The sequence below is a fragment of the Monodon monoceros genome, unplaced genomic scaffold (genome assembly GCF_005190385.1).
Source record: "Monodon monoceros isolate NGI ecotype Baffin Bay Population unplaced genomic scaffold, NGI_Narwhal_1 Super_Scaffold_13, whole genome shotgun sequence".
NCBI classification, from domain to species: domain Eukaryota; kingdom Metazoa; phylum Chordata; class Mammalia; order Artiodactyla; family Monodontidae; genus Monodon; species Monodon monoceros.
Genome location: NW_021703769.1, coordinates 63,633,947 through 63,651,913, shown reverse-complemented (window position 1 = coordinate 63,651,913; position 17,967 = coordinate 63,633,947). Strand labels below are relative to the sequence as shown.

The 17,967-nt window shown below is 43.8% G+C and overlaps 1 protein-coding gene across 4 annotated transcripts in view; it reads right to left on the bottom strand.

Moving 5' to 3' along the window:
- The window catches only part of VPS35L (VPS35 endosomal protein sorting factor like), a 129,417-nt gene that overhangs the window by 17,492 nt on the left and 93,958 nt on the right, over window positions 1-17,967 (bottom strand). For 3 of the 4 annotated variants that reach the window (XM_029221840.1, XM_029221837.1, XM_029221839.1), the window contains exon 27: window positions 6,612-6,751. In XM_029221840.1, the coding sequence (XP_029077673.1) occupies window positions 6,612-6,751 (140 nt within the window). Of the gene's footprint in view, window positions 1-6,611; window positions 6,752-12,940; window positions 13,491-17,967 lie in introns of those variants that run through there. The other variant, XM_029221841.1, reaches the window with a different exon arrangement.

Sequence of the window (17,967 nt, the reverse complement as noted above, 5' to 3'; positions counted from 1 at the left end):
CATTTCACAGATGGGAAATGAGCTACACTGCTGGTGCATGGGGGAAGCAGGATTTGAGCCCCGGGAGTCTGGCTCCAGAGTGGACATTCCTAACTGCTAATACTCTATTTATACTGTCTCTCTACAGATGAATTAGTGACGAACTAGACTTTATGGAGCTAGCTAGCTGGGGGAAGGCATACACGTAGTCGGCTATCTTGAATTCAGGCATGGAGTAGAAGTGTGATAACTGAGGTGGGCGGGAGTTAGCAGCTACGTAATCCAATGTGTGGATACACAGCAGTAATACTTCCAATGGGCAAGAATGAGGGCGGAGGAGAGAGAGATGATTTGTACAGCTGCTAACATCTACAGGAATTGCTGTTACGGTATCGGCACAAAAGAAGACACATGATACTCCAAAATCTGAGTACCTCAAACTATATGCAGCAAAATTGCCCGTGCCACGGTCCGCCTCCCATTGCCAGAGTCAGTCTCAGATGGCAGCTCACTACTGCCTTGCTTTGCTAACAGCTGTTTCTAACTAGGCTATTTCGTTCTGCTATGTGGATGTTCAAAATATATTCTATTTCAGGATCTGCCCTGGAAAGAGACGACACTCTGAATGTTCCAGTAACTTAATTTCAATACAAATTGCCGTAACTATTGTGAGAGAGCATTCAACACACCTGCAAAAAGGTGGAAGAAGGGGTCACGGAGACGTGAAGGTTTGTAGCCAGCCGTTTCTGCTAGCTTTAAACCGAGGAGACGAAGAGATTATTTCCAACCTTCTCTACAAGGAAAACATTTTCCACACGATAGCCACACTTCAGTGGTTGTAACATTTTCAGAAGAAATTGTACCAGTGCCAGCAACTAAAGAAATGCAAACACAGATTTCTTTTTTAAAGAAGAAAAAGAGATCCCGATTCAGTTGGCAATCCGAGGGGGAAAAGGTTTCCCCTGGGGTCTCTGCCAAGGCTGCCCGGCAGCAAACAAATGCTCAGGAGGTGGCTCCCAAGGGGCGCCTGGGAGGGACTCAAACCTCTCTCTCTCTCTCTCTGCTGCACGGAAAGGGGGCCTGCCTTCAACCACTCAGAATATCCCTCTGGCTCCTTGGTCTGTGGGAATCCTTCTATTAAATGTCACTGCTTGAGGGAAGGAATACCCTGAAAATGACGAACTTCCCAGGAGACCTGAGAGGCAGCAAAGATAGCTCGGAGTACACACATCCTGGCTTTGAATTCTGTCTTGGCCACTTACTAGCTGGTGACGCTGGGTGAGTCACTTCACCTCTCTGTGCCAGGGTCTGCTTCTGTGAGATGAGGATAATAACAGGTTTGTTTGCAGTGAGTATTTGTGAACTGCTGGCTGGCTCACTGTAAAAGGTATGTAAGTGTGTTAAATAAATATTCAAGTCCTTTAGAAAAGGAGCCAGAACACAAGGGGACTGGGAGGAAGGGCAAGAAAGGAAAGAGGGGCACTGGGAGGGCGTGGCGGGGGTGGAGGGCAGGAGACAGATCACCATGGAGATGCGAGGCCCTTGGTGAGTCTGCAGAGCTCCCTGGCCTTGCTGCAGCCAGCCCCTGCCCATCTTGCCAGCTCGAGACCCTGGTGTCCCTCTAGTCTCTCACCACCTCGCTCGTCACTGCGGCTCTCTTCCAGTCCCTCCAGTGCTGCTGGGTGACCCTTCCCACCTCAAGGCCTTACCCACACTGCTCCCTCCCCGCCCCCCACACTTAGGGACCTACTAGTCTTCCTCTGGATCTCGGCTCAGGTAACACATTCTCAGGGAACTTCCCTGACCCACTTCCCTTCAAATCTGAGGCTCTCAGAGGTCCCTGTAGTTCTTTATGACACTTTATACAACTGTAGTTAAGTATTTATTTGCTTATTAGCATCTGTCTCCTTGAGTGGGAGCACACATTTCTCATGTTCACTCTTCCATTCCCAGATCAACAAATATTTGCGGGGTGGACGGAATGAATGAATCTTAGCATCTGGATACCATGTTATGCTGATGGCTGGACATTTTCTCAAAGATAAGATGGAGAAAAGACATTTCCCTGCTGTGTCCTGGTGATTAGTGCCAGAAAACTGATGGGAAACATTTCCATTGCCTACAAATTTCAACTGAATCAAAATTAGGCGTCTGAAGTGGTAACAATGAACTTGTTCAATTAATTCTACTTTGCTTATCCTACCGAATGTTGTCAAAAGAAATGCATTAGTTCAATAACATGGAGAAGACTGTTCTGCAGTCTACCAAGAGGCTGACTGCTACTAATGCCAAAGAAGAATGCTTCAAAATGCTCGAAAGGTGGTGCTGCTTGCTGAGGAGAGAGGGCTGTCCTGGGGGAATGTTTACTTCTGCATTTATAAGTATGAATAGAGTGGGCCACGTATTTTATTTGGTCTAAAATGGCTTCAATTTTTTTCTAAACAAATAAAATGAATCAAAGCTTTCCAAACCCATTCTTTAAAAGTCTTGTGCTCTGGGGGTGGGAATGCAAAATGGTGCAGCCACTATAGAAAACTGTATGCAGGTACCTCAGAGAATTAAAAATGGAACTACTATATGATCCAGCCATCCCTCCTCTGGGTATTTATCCAAAATAATTGAAATCAGGATCTCAAAGAGATACTAGTGCTCTCATGTTCACTGTAGCACTATCACAACGGCCAAGATATGGAAACAACCTAAATGTTCATTGACAGATAAATGGATAAATAAAATGTGGTATACACATATAATGGAATATTATTCAGCCTTAAAAAAAAAAAAAGAAAGGAAATGCCATCATAACCTTGGATGAACACTGAGGATATTATGCTGAGTGAAATATGGCAGTCACAAAAAGACAAATACTGTATGATTCCACTTATGTAGGGCATCTAGAATAGTCATGTTCATAGAATCAAAGCGTGGAATTCAAGGGCTGGGAGGAGGAGGAAATGGGGAGTCACTAATCAGTGAGCTTAAAGTTTCAATTAAGCAAGGTGAATAAGCTGTAGGGGTCTGCTGTACAATACTGCCTTGAGTCAACAAAGCTGTACTGTCCACTTAAAAATGTGTTAAGAGGATAGATATGTTAAATGTCCTTACAACAATAAAATTAAATTTAAAAAATAGAATTAAAAAAAAAAGCTGTGACATGAAAGGTAAAAATGCGAACCAGGTAGGGCTTCCCTGGTGGCGCAGTGGTTGAGAGTCCGCCTGCCGATGCAGGGGACATGGGTTCGTGCCCCGGTCCGGGAGGATCCCACATGCCGTGGAGCGGCTGGGCCCGTAAGCCATGGCTGCTGGGCCTGCACGTCCGGAGCCTGTGCTCCGCAACGCGAGAGGCCACAGCAGTGAGAGGCCCGCGTACCGCAAAAAAAAAAGAAAACAAAAAAAATGCGAACCAGGTAAAGGTGGGATATGGGAGTCATCTCCTGCTAAACCTACTCACAGCGGGCGGAGCTCGCGTGTGGCCCATCCTCTGGCTTCTGAGCTCGGTTAGCGCCCGGCCTTGGCCCTTCAGGCTCAACATCTCACTGCGCCCCGGAAAGCCGACCAGTAGTTACTATGCTGCATCCCACAGGAGGGATATAGGGTTGTTAAGTCTCAACAACCTTGAGCAAATAAAGCCCCCTGCAAACGTTTCAGGCAGACCATGCAGGACAGGCTCTGGGGCAGCACAGACCTCCCAGCTCTGCTGCTCAACAGCCACGTGACCCCAGGCAAGCCTCTTGGGCTCCAGGTCTCCTTAAGTGGGAAAGGTACGATGACGCCTACCTTGCAAGACTTGGGGGCATTTTCCTAGAGACTGAATGTTGACGAAGGGAGTTAGCACTGCACAGGGCACCTAGTAAGAAGTCACGGACTGTGGCTATTCTTCATCTCATGAGCTTTAGTAAATCCTGGCAAAAGCCTGAGCACTGATACCAGGAACCAATAAAGTCTGGCAGGGGGGTTCCCCTGAATGCCTAGGGGAACGGTAGGCAACAGAAAAGGATTTAATGGACCCAGAGGCACCCGGGGACCTGGAGAGAGTGCACATGCCCCCCAGGAAGGGCAGCTGCTCTCCAGCTGAGGTCAACTGGCCAGGCGGGGAATGCGGGCCTCACATGGCTGGACCTGATTTTTCACAAGGAACTAAATTTCTGGGGTTTCCTGTGATCTACCAATTTTTATTTTTATTTATTTATTTATTTATTTAAATTTATTTATTTTATTTATTTTCCGATCTTCCCGGACCGGGGCACGAACCCGTGTCCCCTGCATTGGCAGGCGGACTCTCAACCACTGCGCCACCAGGGAAGCCCCTACCAATTTTTAAATGTGGGTAATTAGTTCCAAACGTTTTCCATCATGATGTGGCCAACAAGTATGTCTCCGGGCTGGATTCCACCCACTGGTCATCAGTTTGTGACCCCAGGGACCAAGCTTCTGGTTCACAAAGCACTTTCATAGCTATCATTTCAGTCAATCCTCACAGCAGCCCTGCTAGGTGTGCATTTGGATGACATTTTAGAAAGGTGACAACTGAGGCTCTGAAAGTTACAAAACTTTCTCAGGGCCACAAGGCTATTGAGTCATTGGGTCAGGACCGAACACAAGCTTTTCTTCAAGGCTCCAGTGATTTTTAACAGAGAAAACCCCACATGCAGAAGGAAAACGCATCCCAGTTAATCAATGAACAATGACACTGATCAACTTCCTCATTAGAAACCCTGATTTTGTCACCTGACAAATAACTAGAATATCCAAAAAAGAGAGAAATTGATTATAAAGTACTAAGAAGGAGATCTGAAAACACTGAAATCAAGCATCAAGCCCGCCTCCTGAATATCCCAGCCCCTCTTCAAAGAACTTGGGATCTGAACTTGGAAACTTTGGAGCAACTCACTTTTTGTTCTCTCAGCTTCACTAAGATATGATTCACACACCCAACAATTCACCCACTTAAAACGCACAGTTCATAGGTTGGTTGTATATTCAGAGTTGTGCAGTCATCACCACCGTCAATTTTAGAACACTTTCATCACCCCAAAAGGGAACCCCGTACCCACGGGAGCTGGGCTGCTTTCATGGCCTGAGTCCAGAGGGACATTTCTTTTTTTTTTTTTTTTTTTTTTTTTGCGGTATGTGGGCCTCTCACTGTTGTGGCCTCTCCCGTTGCAGAGCACAGGCTCCGGACGCACAGGCTCAGTGGCCATGGCTCACGGGCCCAGCCACTCCGTGGCATGTGGGATCTTCCCAGACCGGGGCATGAACCCATGTCCCCTGCATCGGCAGGCGGACTCTCAACCACTGCACCACCAGGGAAGCCCAGAGGGACATTTCTTAAAGTGTGGTCCTAGGACCACCTACACCTGACTTGATGAGGGAGCTTTCAAAAATGCTGGTTCAGAGGCCAATCCCACCTACTGAGTGAGACTCTCAGTGGGGAGGCGGGGATGGGACAAAGCAAGACTCTATTTTAAAACGCATCCCCGATTCCTATGTACATCTGGCTTCATCAGGAGCCGACCCGTTTTGTGCCTGGACCTTGTTACAACCTGGTGACGCCTATGCACAACTCAGAGTACTATTTTTAATGCAGAAAATAACATATGTAAGACTACAAAGGCAATCAATTATGCTAAAATACAGTTGTCAAAATATTTTTCCAATGTATTTGTTATACTGTAATCTATTACTTCTTGGTGAAGTAATGATGGGCCTAATAACTACTGCATTTTTAAAGGAAGGAAACACGTAGACGATCTTCTGAAATAACTTTCACACCTGAAACGTGATATAAACATAGTGTTGATTATTTTCGTGACAAAGTCCCAGCTACCGCAACTGGTACTGTGGCTCTTTGCCTGTGATTCACAATGAAGCAAAAGGCTAAACTTCACTGAGGTTTGTGAAAAAAAACAACAACAAAACAAAACAAAACACAAAAACCTTTTTTTTTCTCATCTAAATTCGTGGTTGCCCTGCCAGAAACCCTGGGGTAGGTGGACCCCAGGTTAAGAACCCCAACTAGGGTGAAGGTCCTAATGCTGGATCCTGGGAGTGGCCTTGATTCCTTCCAGCCCAAGCCTGACTTCTCATCTCCTATATTCCACGAGAAACCCCAGCATCTTCCAACAATATCCCCTTCGACTTTTACTATCTTGTTGCGGTTTCTGGTACTTGCCATCAAAATAACACCACCATTACCTTTTTAAGTGTTTACTACGCGCTAAGGCACTGCTCTAACCATATACGTACATTTGCTCACCTAATCATCACAGCAACCTAGAGATGTAGATACTCTTATTATTTCCATTTTGTAAATGAGTAAACTGCATCCTGGTAATGTTACATAATCACCTGAAACTCAGAGCTGGAAGGAAGGGGAGCTGGGATTCTACCTTAGGTGTCTTGGTCCGGAGGCCTGAGCCCTCACCACTAAGTGATACCCCCTCGACCATATAGAGAGCCTAGACTACATACCCTGGACACAGAATGAACAGAAAACACATTGAAAAATTCAAACATCTGACTAGAAAACCAATACAGGTATAGACAGAACATCCCTGCACTTTTAGGACTAAGAATGTATGTAAAACAGGTCAAAGAAAGACATCACCTACAGGTCTTCTGGGGAAACATACCGGAACTATTAACAAAGTAGAAAAGAAATTGCAGAGGAATTCCAGAAGGAATGATTCTGAGGGCCGCATCTTTCCGTCAATATTAATCATCTTTGGAACTTCTGGAACGAGGCTTATAGCGGCTTTGAAAAAGGCATCAGCTGCAAGACAGAAGAAAAGTCCGTGTATGAGAACGTTGAAAACTTCAGGGTCTGCTTCTTCTTCACACGGCCTGGAAGTCCGGCCACACCGAGGGCTCAAGACAGCTGGCGAGTCCTGGAAGAGGGTTTCTGCACCGTGATCGACTCGTTGGAACGTTCGCTTGAGAGGGTGCTGCCGCCTCCCAGCTCTCCTCTTCCCCCACTTCCTCCTTTGAGCGATTTGGCTCAGAGAACCTCAAACTGACTTCAGATAATACGTGAAAAAAGCACGTGGCAAATTGTTACAGAGGGCATAGAAGTCACAGTTGCCTGTACTGAAGGCTTCACCTGAACTGGTTCAGTGAACCATCCGGTTCACCACAGGAGGAAAGTGCTGTCCGCAGCCCACTTCACAGGTAGGAAATGAGGTGTGGAACGAGAAGTGCCCGGTCCTACCACAGGGCCTGTGTATGCGGGAGGGTCCAGCCGTGGTGGTGGAGCCCAGGTTCAAGCTCTGGTTTGTCTGAATATGCTCTAACGCACACCGTATTTGTTAAAGAAATAACAATGGAAATGCCTGAAGGAATGTGTGCGCGCGCACACGCGCGCACACACACACACACACACACACACACGCACACACACGGCTTTAAAGACTTCTGATTAGGTGACAGTTCCGGAGAATCATTTGGAAAGTGAAGACACTTTACGAACTATGAAACAGACTATAAAACAAGAAGACCTCCAAGGGTGAGAGGGAGGAAAGAAGGGGAAGAGGGAGAGAGGAGGGATGGAGAGGAAGGGGGAGGTGAGAGAGAGGGAGTAACAGGAGGACACAGCCGGTGGCGGGAGGAACTAGTGTGTTGGTGGGAGCGTAGATGGAGAGGGAGAAGGAGAGGTCTTTCTAGAACTGCCTAAGTACTAACCATGAGAAAGAGCCTCAGGGTCAGAACAGACAGAACACTGACCTGACAAACAAAATTTTAAACTACCCGACAAGATCAAACATTTACATGGTTCAAATACACTTCCACTCCGCAACGGCTTGCAGTGATGCACACAGAACAGTGCTCTGGTCTGCAGCACCCCGAGCTAAAACCAGAAGCCCCTCCAGCACAGCAGAGGAGCAGACGCAACAACAAACGCCCACAGCCGGAAACAGAGGCTGGCCCTTAATGAGAGGAGTCTGCGACTGAAGCTGGAGAGTGGGGTAGTGACTTCTCTTCCTTCTTCAAAAGAAAAAAACACAGTATGGAAAGACACTGATATCAGGGTTTACTACATAAAGTTACCTCTGCTCCAGGAGCTTCCCTCCCAGGACCCCGAACTCACACCCGTACCGCATTCACCTAAGCACAGTTATTAAGCTCCGGCTGTGAACTGGCACTCTCCCGGGCATCGTGGGCACGCATGGGAAAACAGGAGGCAAGAGTTGACAACACAAGTGTGGTGATGAGCCCAACGTGATCACACTAATTAATACCTATCTGCTGGGAGCCTGTCGTATGCTCTGCTCTAAGGGGGACACAAAGCAGCTGATCCTGTCTTGATATAGGGGCTCTGGTAGATAAACCTCCCAGAAAGATGCAGGGTCTTCCGTCTTGGCCTACAGACAGTAGTAAATGGCACTATTCATGGAAACCAGAGGAACTCCTAGGCCCTATCTTAAGGTAATTAACATTCTCAGTCCTCAAGCAGTCCTATGGGGAAGGTACAATTATTTCCACGCCCAGATGATGAACAAAGCTCAAAAGTTGAGTGGCCAGGTGAGAGTAGCCCAGGGATGGTAAAAGACTGAGCTGAGCAGAGTTTAAAGGCCATCACCAGCACTGAGCAACACAGTCAGATGTGTGTTTTTTAAAAGAAACACAAGTCTACAAATAACAGATATGATAAGGGGTTTATAACCAGAATACACAAAGACATTCTACAACAATGGAAAAAACAAGTAACCTGACTAAAGGTTACCCTGAATAGACATTTGTCCACAGAAAATACACAAATGGACATTAAGCACATGGAAGATGCTCAACATCATTCATCATGAGAGAAATGCAAATCAAAACCACCAGGAGAGGGACTTCCCTGGTGGCGCAGTGGTTAAGAATCCGCCTGCCAATGCAGGGGTCACGGGTTCCAGCCCTGGTCTGGGAAGATCCCACAGGCCGCGGAGCAACTAAACCCATGCACCACAACTACTGAGCTCTCATGCCACAAGTACTGAAGCCCACACACCTAGAGCCTGTGCTCTGCAACAAGAGAAGCCACCGCAATGAGAAGCCCGCGCACCACAACAAAGAGTAGCCCCCGCTCGCCACAACTAGAGAAAGCCCGCACGCAGCAATGAAGACCCAACGCAGCCAAAAATAAATAAAATAAATAAATTTATTAAAAAAGAAAAACCACCATGAGATATCATCTCACACCCATGAGAATGGCCACTATGAAAAAAAAGAGTAAATAACAAGTATTGGCAAAGATGTAAAGAAACTGGAATCTCTGTGTACTGCTGGTGGGAATCCAAACTGGTGCAGTTGCTGTGGAAAATAGCTTGGTGGTTCCTCAAGTTAAACACAGAATTACCATCTGCCAGCGATTCCACTTCTAGGTGTATACCGCAAAGAAATGAAAGCAGGGACTCAAACAGATGCTTGTACACGAATGCTCACAGCAGCATTATTCACAAGAGCCAAAAGGTGAAAACAACCCAAGTGTCCATCAAAGAACAGATAAGCAAAACATGGTACATACATACAAAGGAGTATTACTCAGCCTTAAAAAGGAAGGAAATGCTGACATGTGCTATAAATATGAACAAACCTTGAAAACGTTATGCTAAATGAAATAGGTCAGACAAAAGGACAAACACTGTCTAACTCCACTGGTATGAGGTAGTCAGAGTGGTCAAATTCAGAGAGATAAAGTAGAATGGGAAGGCGGGAACAGAGGTATTATTTAATGGGTACAGAGTTTCATTCTCTTTGGGATGATGAAAAAGTTCTGGAAATGGATGGTGCTGACGGTTGCACAGCACTGTGAATGTACTTAAAGCCACTGAAGTGTACACTCAAAAATGGTTACAATGGTAAATTTTATGTTGTGTGAACTTAACCACAATACGAAAATAAGAAACTGAGCTGAGCCTACCCTTGACCTCACCCCCTAGGGCACAGGCAGGCCTGGACTCCACCAGGTCTGGTGTCTTTCTCCTGGCTCTATAGGCACTGCTTTCCGGTGAAGACATTAAGTCCATTATCAAACAAAGTGAAGAAAGAGCCTTTCTCGGCGGAAATTAAAATTCTGCTCAGAACAACCTGAAAGACCATTTATGTATTCTATTTATGTGTTTGTTACCAAGTGGCCCTGAGAAAGGTGCCTATTATTATGGCTCATTAAAGAGGGACCCACTTTGTGCTGGGTGCCCTACTCCTCCCAGCCACCCTGCTCAGTTCCCATTCCAAAGGAGGGAGTGAAAAGAAACAGTTATTTAAGCATTGAGGCAGGAAATGTTTCAAAGCAGATTTTTATTTCTATCCTCGGAAGACTTGCCCCATATATAAAATCTTGTCTGGGAGACCTTTCAATTTTGTCTTAGTAATTAGAACTCAAATCCTACTGTGTACGAAAACAGTTTTTCCTCATAGAGTTCAGAATAATCATGCCAATATCATATAACATTTTTTAAAAATTGAAGTTGGTTTATAACACTGTATGTTTCACGTGTACGACATTATATTTCTATTTCTATATACCCTACAGCACATAACACTTTATTTGTGGCTATTAAAAGCCACAGAAGACAATTACAGATAAAATGGGTTACATTGTTTTTTCTAAAAAAGACTTCTAGAAAAAGGAGAAATCAGATTCCAATTCATAAAGACTATTATCCTTGTTCCACTGGGGGAAGGAAAAAGCATGTATCAATCTATGCACTGGCTTCCCCATGCTATGCATTCCTCCATCTGAATCTTCTGAGGTTTCAAGGAACGGCTAGATTTATTTTCCATATTCCATCTTAAAAAAAAAATAAAACAAACAAAAAACCCCACTCAAGCCTGGCTGACCTCACCCCAGAGTTCGTCCTGTTTAAGATCCTTTTTCTTGGGGTGCTGACTGCTCTGCAGAGAGGCATTCTGCTGCTGTTCCCTGCACAGTGATCAACACGTCCTTCAGTGCTTCTGGGCACTGGGTGGAAGACAAACAGCCACAGTAAGAGGGACTGGGCTACTACTGGAGACGGTGTTTTCCAAAATAGCTTGAGCATAACAATCATAGAGATCCTGTGAAAACACAGATTCCCAGGCCCCCAAACATTGCTGATGGGAATGGAACATGGTAAAGCCACTTCACAAACCAATTTGGCAGTTCCTCCAACTCTACATGCATGCGGCATATATGCGTACATACACGCGACAATATGGATGAGCCTTGAAATCATTATGCTAAATGAGTGGAGCCAGTCATAAAAGATCTGCATTGTAAGATTCCATTTATATGAAATGACTGGAATGGGCAAATCCATCAAAACAAAACGGAGATTGGTGGCTGGGGGAAGCTTGTGGGAGGGGGAACGGGGTGTGACTGCCTAATGGATTCGGGGTTTTCTTTTGGGGAGGTGGAAATATTCTGTAATTACTGACGATGATCACACAACTCTGAATATACTAAAAACCACTGAACCGTACTCTTTAAAAGGAGGGATTTTATGATACATGAATCATGTCTCAATAAAGCTGTTATTTAAAAAATATATATGGGTTCCCAGGCCCCACCTTAAATGTATTAAACCAGACTATCCATGACAGAGACTCGGAAATCTAACTTTAAAAAAATATTTACCTTTGAATAGGCAACAGAGTCACATGATTTTAAATTCCAAAGGCAACACTCCTTCTCACTCCGGTCCCTGGCCATCCAGTTTCCCTTCCCAGAGGCAAAGAGGATTACCTGCTGCTTGGGTATGCTTCTAAGCGTACAGAAACAAATACATTTTCCCCTTCTTTGCTTCTCTTTCTGCAGAGTTAATATATGGTAGACACCATTTTGCAACTCCTCCCCAACCACTCAACAACATGTCTTGGAGATTAATCTATCATGCATATAAAGTACAACTTCATTCTCTTTTATAGCTACAAAGTGGAATCTGGCCCATTTCCTTTTCTCTTCCAATTTTTTTTAAGAGGTAAAAGGCATATAACATAAAATTTACCATCTTAATCAACTGATCCCTTTTTTTTTAAACAAGCTTCTCCGGTGAATTTTATGATTCAACAGGTTTGAGAAAAATTGTTCTAAATCCTTCAGCTAAATGCAGAATATGACTTTCCAACAGCAAATGGCACATTCTGAAAGGTTTAATCTGGAGACATTCAGCAAGAAGCAAACAGAGGTAGTCAGTAATAATGAAATTCAGCCAGGGCAGGCTACCATCATTTCACATATGAGTAAGGGCCAGGGAGGCTTGTTAGACAATTATCACAGAACTTCAGATAATTTTCTGTCAGAGATTTCAGGTTTTCCTGTTTCCCAATCTGGGCAGTTTCAAAGGGTCTGCAGAACATGAAAGGAGGATGATATTCTAGAAACCTCAGGACATGAAGAAATCAAACACACCCAAAACACAAAGCCACTAAAACTACAGAATGGTCACCAAGATATATGTCACTAGCAAACCCTGGGAGAGAATGAAAATAAGGGATCAGTTGAAGGTACTAAGTAAACTAGGTATGTTGGGATTATCTGGATTACCCATGCTGCCTAGCTACTGTAAACAACTGGGCCAATGGTTCTCCTTAGATGAAGGTATTTTGTATCAACTCAGCTCGATTGGAGAAAAACTGCAAACAACCTGACCATAAGAGACCAGTTAAAGAAATTATTGTACTGCCACACCATAGAAATGATATAGCTAATAAAGAAAATAAGGTACGTTGATATGTTTTGATGTATAATACAGATTATCTATGATATATTAAGTACAAAATGTTATACAACTGCATACAGTATGATCCTATTTTTACAAGAACAAAATATATATATATTTAGGTAGATGCATAAAGAAAGGGAGGCAGTATAACGCCAAGCTATTAAGTGTGTTATAGAGGGGCAGCTGAGAGCGAAGGAAACCGGGTTCTTTCATGTACTGCTAGGTTACTATTTTGGAATTTTTATTTATAAATTTCCCCAAATAATTTTTCTTTAGCAAAGTCAATACAAGTTTATTATAAAATTTTCAATCACAGAAATGTACAAAACAGAAAGGGTAGTGGGATACATAGGCAGGATGGTCAAAGGGGGTTTCTGAGGAGTAGCCCCTTCCTTCTTTACCAGAGCAGGGAAGGCGGGAATGAGACTGGGGAAGGGCTACTGTGGACTGTGGCACTCCTGCTGCCCTCAGGGATGCCCACCCTCCTCATGTACATAAAGCAAGGCACTAAGCTGAGGGGGGCACACATCTTCCAGGGCCCCAGGGACTGCACTGCAACCCACAGCCTATGTGCCAGGAAGGTTCCTCTCTGATTATCTGCTCTACAAATGGAGTCACACATAGCTCTCTAGACAGCTTCACTTGCATGGAACCTTCTTCTCAAGGCTTTAAAAGGTTTTGTTCACCCTGTGCTCTGAGGTCTCTTCCAGCTCCCGTAGAAAACTTGAGGGGCCGGCGGCCTCCCACACATATGCCCACCTGAGGAGCCCCACTGCTGTCTGTTGTGCGCTGAAGCTCTGCATATGTCTCTGAACAACAGGGTTCCATGTTCTAAGAGACAAAAATATCAGTCAATTGGACAACTGTCAGTTTCAAAATGCTCAGAATTAAGATGCCGGTTGCTCACTGTCTGTAGGAGCAAAAAACTAGAAAAAGTCCAAATATTTTTCAATAAGAGTTAGCGGAAAAAATCGGGGGGGGGGATGGTTGGGGAAATAATTTATAGCCCATCCCCTCGCCAAAAAAAAGAAATAGGGTACTGAATAGTCATTACAAAGAATAGAGTGGTGGATCTATTAATACATGTATTAACATGGTGGGCAGGAAGGGGGTAGGAGGAGAGAGGCCAAGATAAGCAAAAAAAGCAAGTTGAAAAACACTAGGGAAGACACATTCCCGTTTCTGAGGTGGGGGGCAGTGCGTATTTATATAAGAATATAGACAGATGGGTAGGACAGAAGAGCAGAGGAAAGAGGCAGACAGCATATGAGAATGGAAGCGTATTTTTTAATGTATACATAGAAGAAAAAAATCAAGAGAAATATACTAACTGAACAGTGGATACTTTTTAGAGGTGAGCAGACAGAGTGGATTACTGGTGACTTTACTTGGAGGCTTTTTATTTAAGATCTACATTTCTGTATTGTTAGAATATTTTTCAAATGAGCATGAAATATTAAAATAAAAATCATTAAGATTTAAATGCGCTCCATACTGATAAAACTCAGATTTAACTGTGATCTCTGAGAGTAAGTTCATCCTTCTGTGTCCTTGGCATTTGTTGATATAGAAGATGATTCAGTACATGAATCATAAGAGACGGTCAAGAAGTGATAACCCAGACCACCTTCAGAGGCAGCGTTTTATGTTTTAAATAACGCATTAGGTCAGTGCTAATGGAAACCTTTACTACTTGTCAGTCATAAACTCCCAGGCTAAACAAGACCTCACAGTAATCCACTCCACCCCATTCCCAGAACTTCAGTCATCATATGTCCTCCTGGACAACTCAGAAGGACAACTGTCCTAATCCAGGGAACTCCAGGAAAGGAAACATCACATTTCTTAAAACAAAATGTCATGAGTGGTTGAAAGACTCCCGTCCCTTGAATATACCTTATTAAAGCAGGGCTCAGGCTACAAGTACTATTCACTCTCTCAAGTTCTATCAACCCCATTGCTAAACATCTTCACCAGTTTTCAACATTTTCCATTAGGTTTGGATTCTATATCTATATAGCGGAAACTACTGTATAAAATGCAACATCAGGGCATAGCCTACTCTCTCAAACTTTGTGTTGTGGATTAAATGTTTACCCCCCACCAATTCATAGGTTAAAATCCTAAACCCCAATGTGATGGTATTAGGAGGTGGGGCCTTTGGGAGGTGATTAGGTCATGAGGGTATAGCCCTCTTGAATAGATTAGTGCCCTTATAAAAGGGACCCCAGAGAGCTCCTTATCCCTTCTGCCATGTAAGGACATAGCAAGAAGACAGTCTGTGAACTAGAAGTCCTCACCAGACACTGAATCCGCCAGTGGCTTGATCTTGGACTTCCAGCCTTTAGAACTGTGAGCAACAAATGTCTGTTGATTAAGCCACCCAGTCTATGGTATTTTTGTTATAGCAGCCCAAAGAGACTAAGGCAGTCTGCCATGAAGATGTGCTGTCACCAAGTGATAGAGGTGTCTTTGGGTAAAGCCTCATAGTCTAAATGGCCAAGTTATTATCCATAAGCAAGTTATCATAGAGACTCAATACTCTTTACTACTAAAACTGTGTTTTTATAACAGAGCCTGTTATTATAGGAATTAAGTTTGAGGATTTAAGGACCACTATTTTGGTGATTTGTGTATAGAGCAAGATTTAAAGAAATATGAATGCCTAGGGACAATTAAATACCTCATTCATTAAGCTGTCATCGATAACAATTAAGCATTAATCTAACCTTGATTCTGCCACCTGACTTATGCAGAATGTTGACAGTTAATGTGGAAAGTCCACTCAGACATACAGACGACTTCTCAGTTTCAGCAGCACCATAAGAGGTGCCTGTACGCTCTCCCTCTTCTATCTCTGATCAGCAAGGCCTCTCTCTGAGCCAAGCATGCTCAGCCCACGTGTCACCTGACTCAAATCTCTGGGATATTGCAGGGATGACACACCTTCCTGCCATCCCTGCAGTAGCTCACAGGAGGTTGTGAAGTTCTTCTGTGGATATTAAGCTTAGATTTCCCTAAGCAGAAAGGATTAGGCATTCCTTATCTTAATTCTGATTGCCTCCTAAATAAGTTTATCTAATGTTCAATCTATAATAACTGGTCTCTAGCAACCACACACACAGAGGGTTAGAAATAAAATACTGGATTATCGTTTAGAGGAACTAACCTAACTACAGAGAAGCACAGCGGTGGAGAGAGCACTTGAAGTCACTTATTAGCTAGATGCTCCTGGGCAAGTCATGTCACACCTCTGAGCTTCAGTTTCCTCCTCTGTAACAAGAAGATCAGCCACCCAGCAAATAATATGTACTGAATAAAACTAAACTCCTTTGCCAGGAATTCAGTTCTCTCAACAATTAGTCTCCAAACAACCTTCCTAACTTGATCTTCCACTCATTCCTTCCAGATGCACCATTTTTCCAGCCTCTAGGCCTTTGCTCTTGCCGTTGCTTAGGCTAGAATGCCCTCTGCCTCACTTCAGCATATATAGATCCCCTTTACCTTCCACACTTTTCAATTCCACCTCTTTTAAGAAGCTTTTTTTTCTTCCTCTTCCAAGCCAAGGGTCATTTCTCTTCTCTAAAATTCCCTGGTACGTTTTACGCACATCTTGCATGACATGTATCATGTGCTGCTCTGAGTCACTGTAAACAGATCCGCTCCCCCTTGCTAGCAGGAGGGCTCTGTAAGTGCATTCCTGTCTCGGCACAATGCTCGGCACAGTGGCTTGCACGTAAAAACTGGCCAAGAACTGCTGGCAGGAGGAAGCAAATCGCAGGCGTTTACAATCATAAGGAGTCAAGTAAACTTAAGGGGGAGACTCACCCCTGCTCCTTTTCTGTGGGTTCTCCATCCCTGCCCTTACCTCCCCTAAGGTGGATGGATCATGCGTGTTCAGACATGAACATGGGCAACAAGCTTCATGCCATCTGCCCACCTGTGAACTGTTACAGCAAAATTAACCTATTGGGTTGGCCAAAAGGTTCACTTGGTTTTTTCCATAAGATGGCTCTAGTAGCGCTTACTTGTCTTTAACTTCATTTGAAACAATTTTTTTAGATTGTATTGTGACAGCTGTCATATCAGCTTGCATTTTAAAAAAACCTTATCAAAACTGGTAGATTTTTATGTAGCTATTTTAATATTGAAGACGGAAGAAAAAAAGCAATATTTTTGGCATATTATGCTTTATTATTTCAAGAAAGGTAAAAACGCAACTGCAACGCAAAAAAAGATTTGTGCAGTGTATGGAGAAGGTGCTGTGACTGATTGAACGTGTCAAAAGTGGTTTGCAAAGTTTCGTACTGGAGATTTCTCACTGGACGATGCTCCACAGTCAGGTAGACCAGTTGAAGTTGACAGCAATCAAATCGAGACATTAATTGAGAACAATCAACGTTATACTACGCGGGAGATAGCTGACATACTCAGAATATCCAAATCAAGCAATGAAAGTCATTTGCACCAGCTTGGTTACGTGAATCGCTTTGATATTTGGCTTCCACATAAGTTAAGCAAAGAAAACCTTCTTAACCATATTTCCACATGCGATTCTCTCCTTAAATGTTACAAAAACATTCCGTTTTTAAAACAAACTGCGATGGGCGATGAAAAGTGGATACTGTACAACAATGTGGAACGGAAGACATCGTGGGGCAAGTGAAATGAACCACCACCAAGCACACCAAAGGCCTGTCTTCGTCCAAAGAAGGTGATGTTGTTTATACAGTGGGATTAGACGGGAGTCCTCTATTATGAGGTCCTTCTGGAAAACCAAATGATTAATTAAAACAAGTACTGCTCCAAATTAGACCAACTGAAAGCAGCACACGACGAAAAGCATCCGGAATTAGTCAACAGAAAACGCATAATCTTCCATCAGGATAACGTAAGACCGCATGTTTCTTTGATGACCAGACAAAAACTGTTACAGCTTGGCTGGGGAGTTCTGATTCATCCGCCATATTCACCAGACACTGCACCTTTGGATTTCCATTTATTTCAGTCTTTACAAAATTCTCTTAATGGAAAAAATTTCAATTCCCTGGAAGAATGTAAAAGGCACCTGGAAGAGTTCTTTGCTCAAAAAGATAAAAAGTTTGGGGAAGATGGAATTACGAAGTTGCCTGAATGATGGCAGAAGGTAGTGAAACAAAACGGTGAATACATTGTTCAATAAAGTTCTTGGTAAAAATGAAAAATGTGTCTTTTATTTTTACTTTAAAAACCGAAGGAACTTTTTGGCCAATCCAATACTTTGCCATAATCACCAGAGAGGCCTCACGGTTTGAGAAAACAGTCGCAT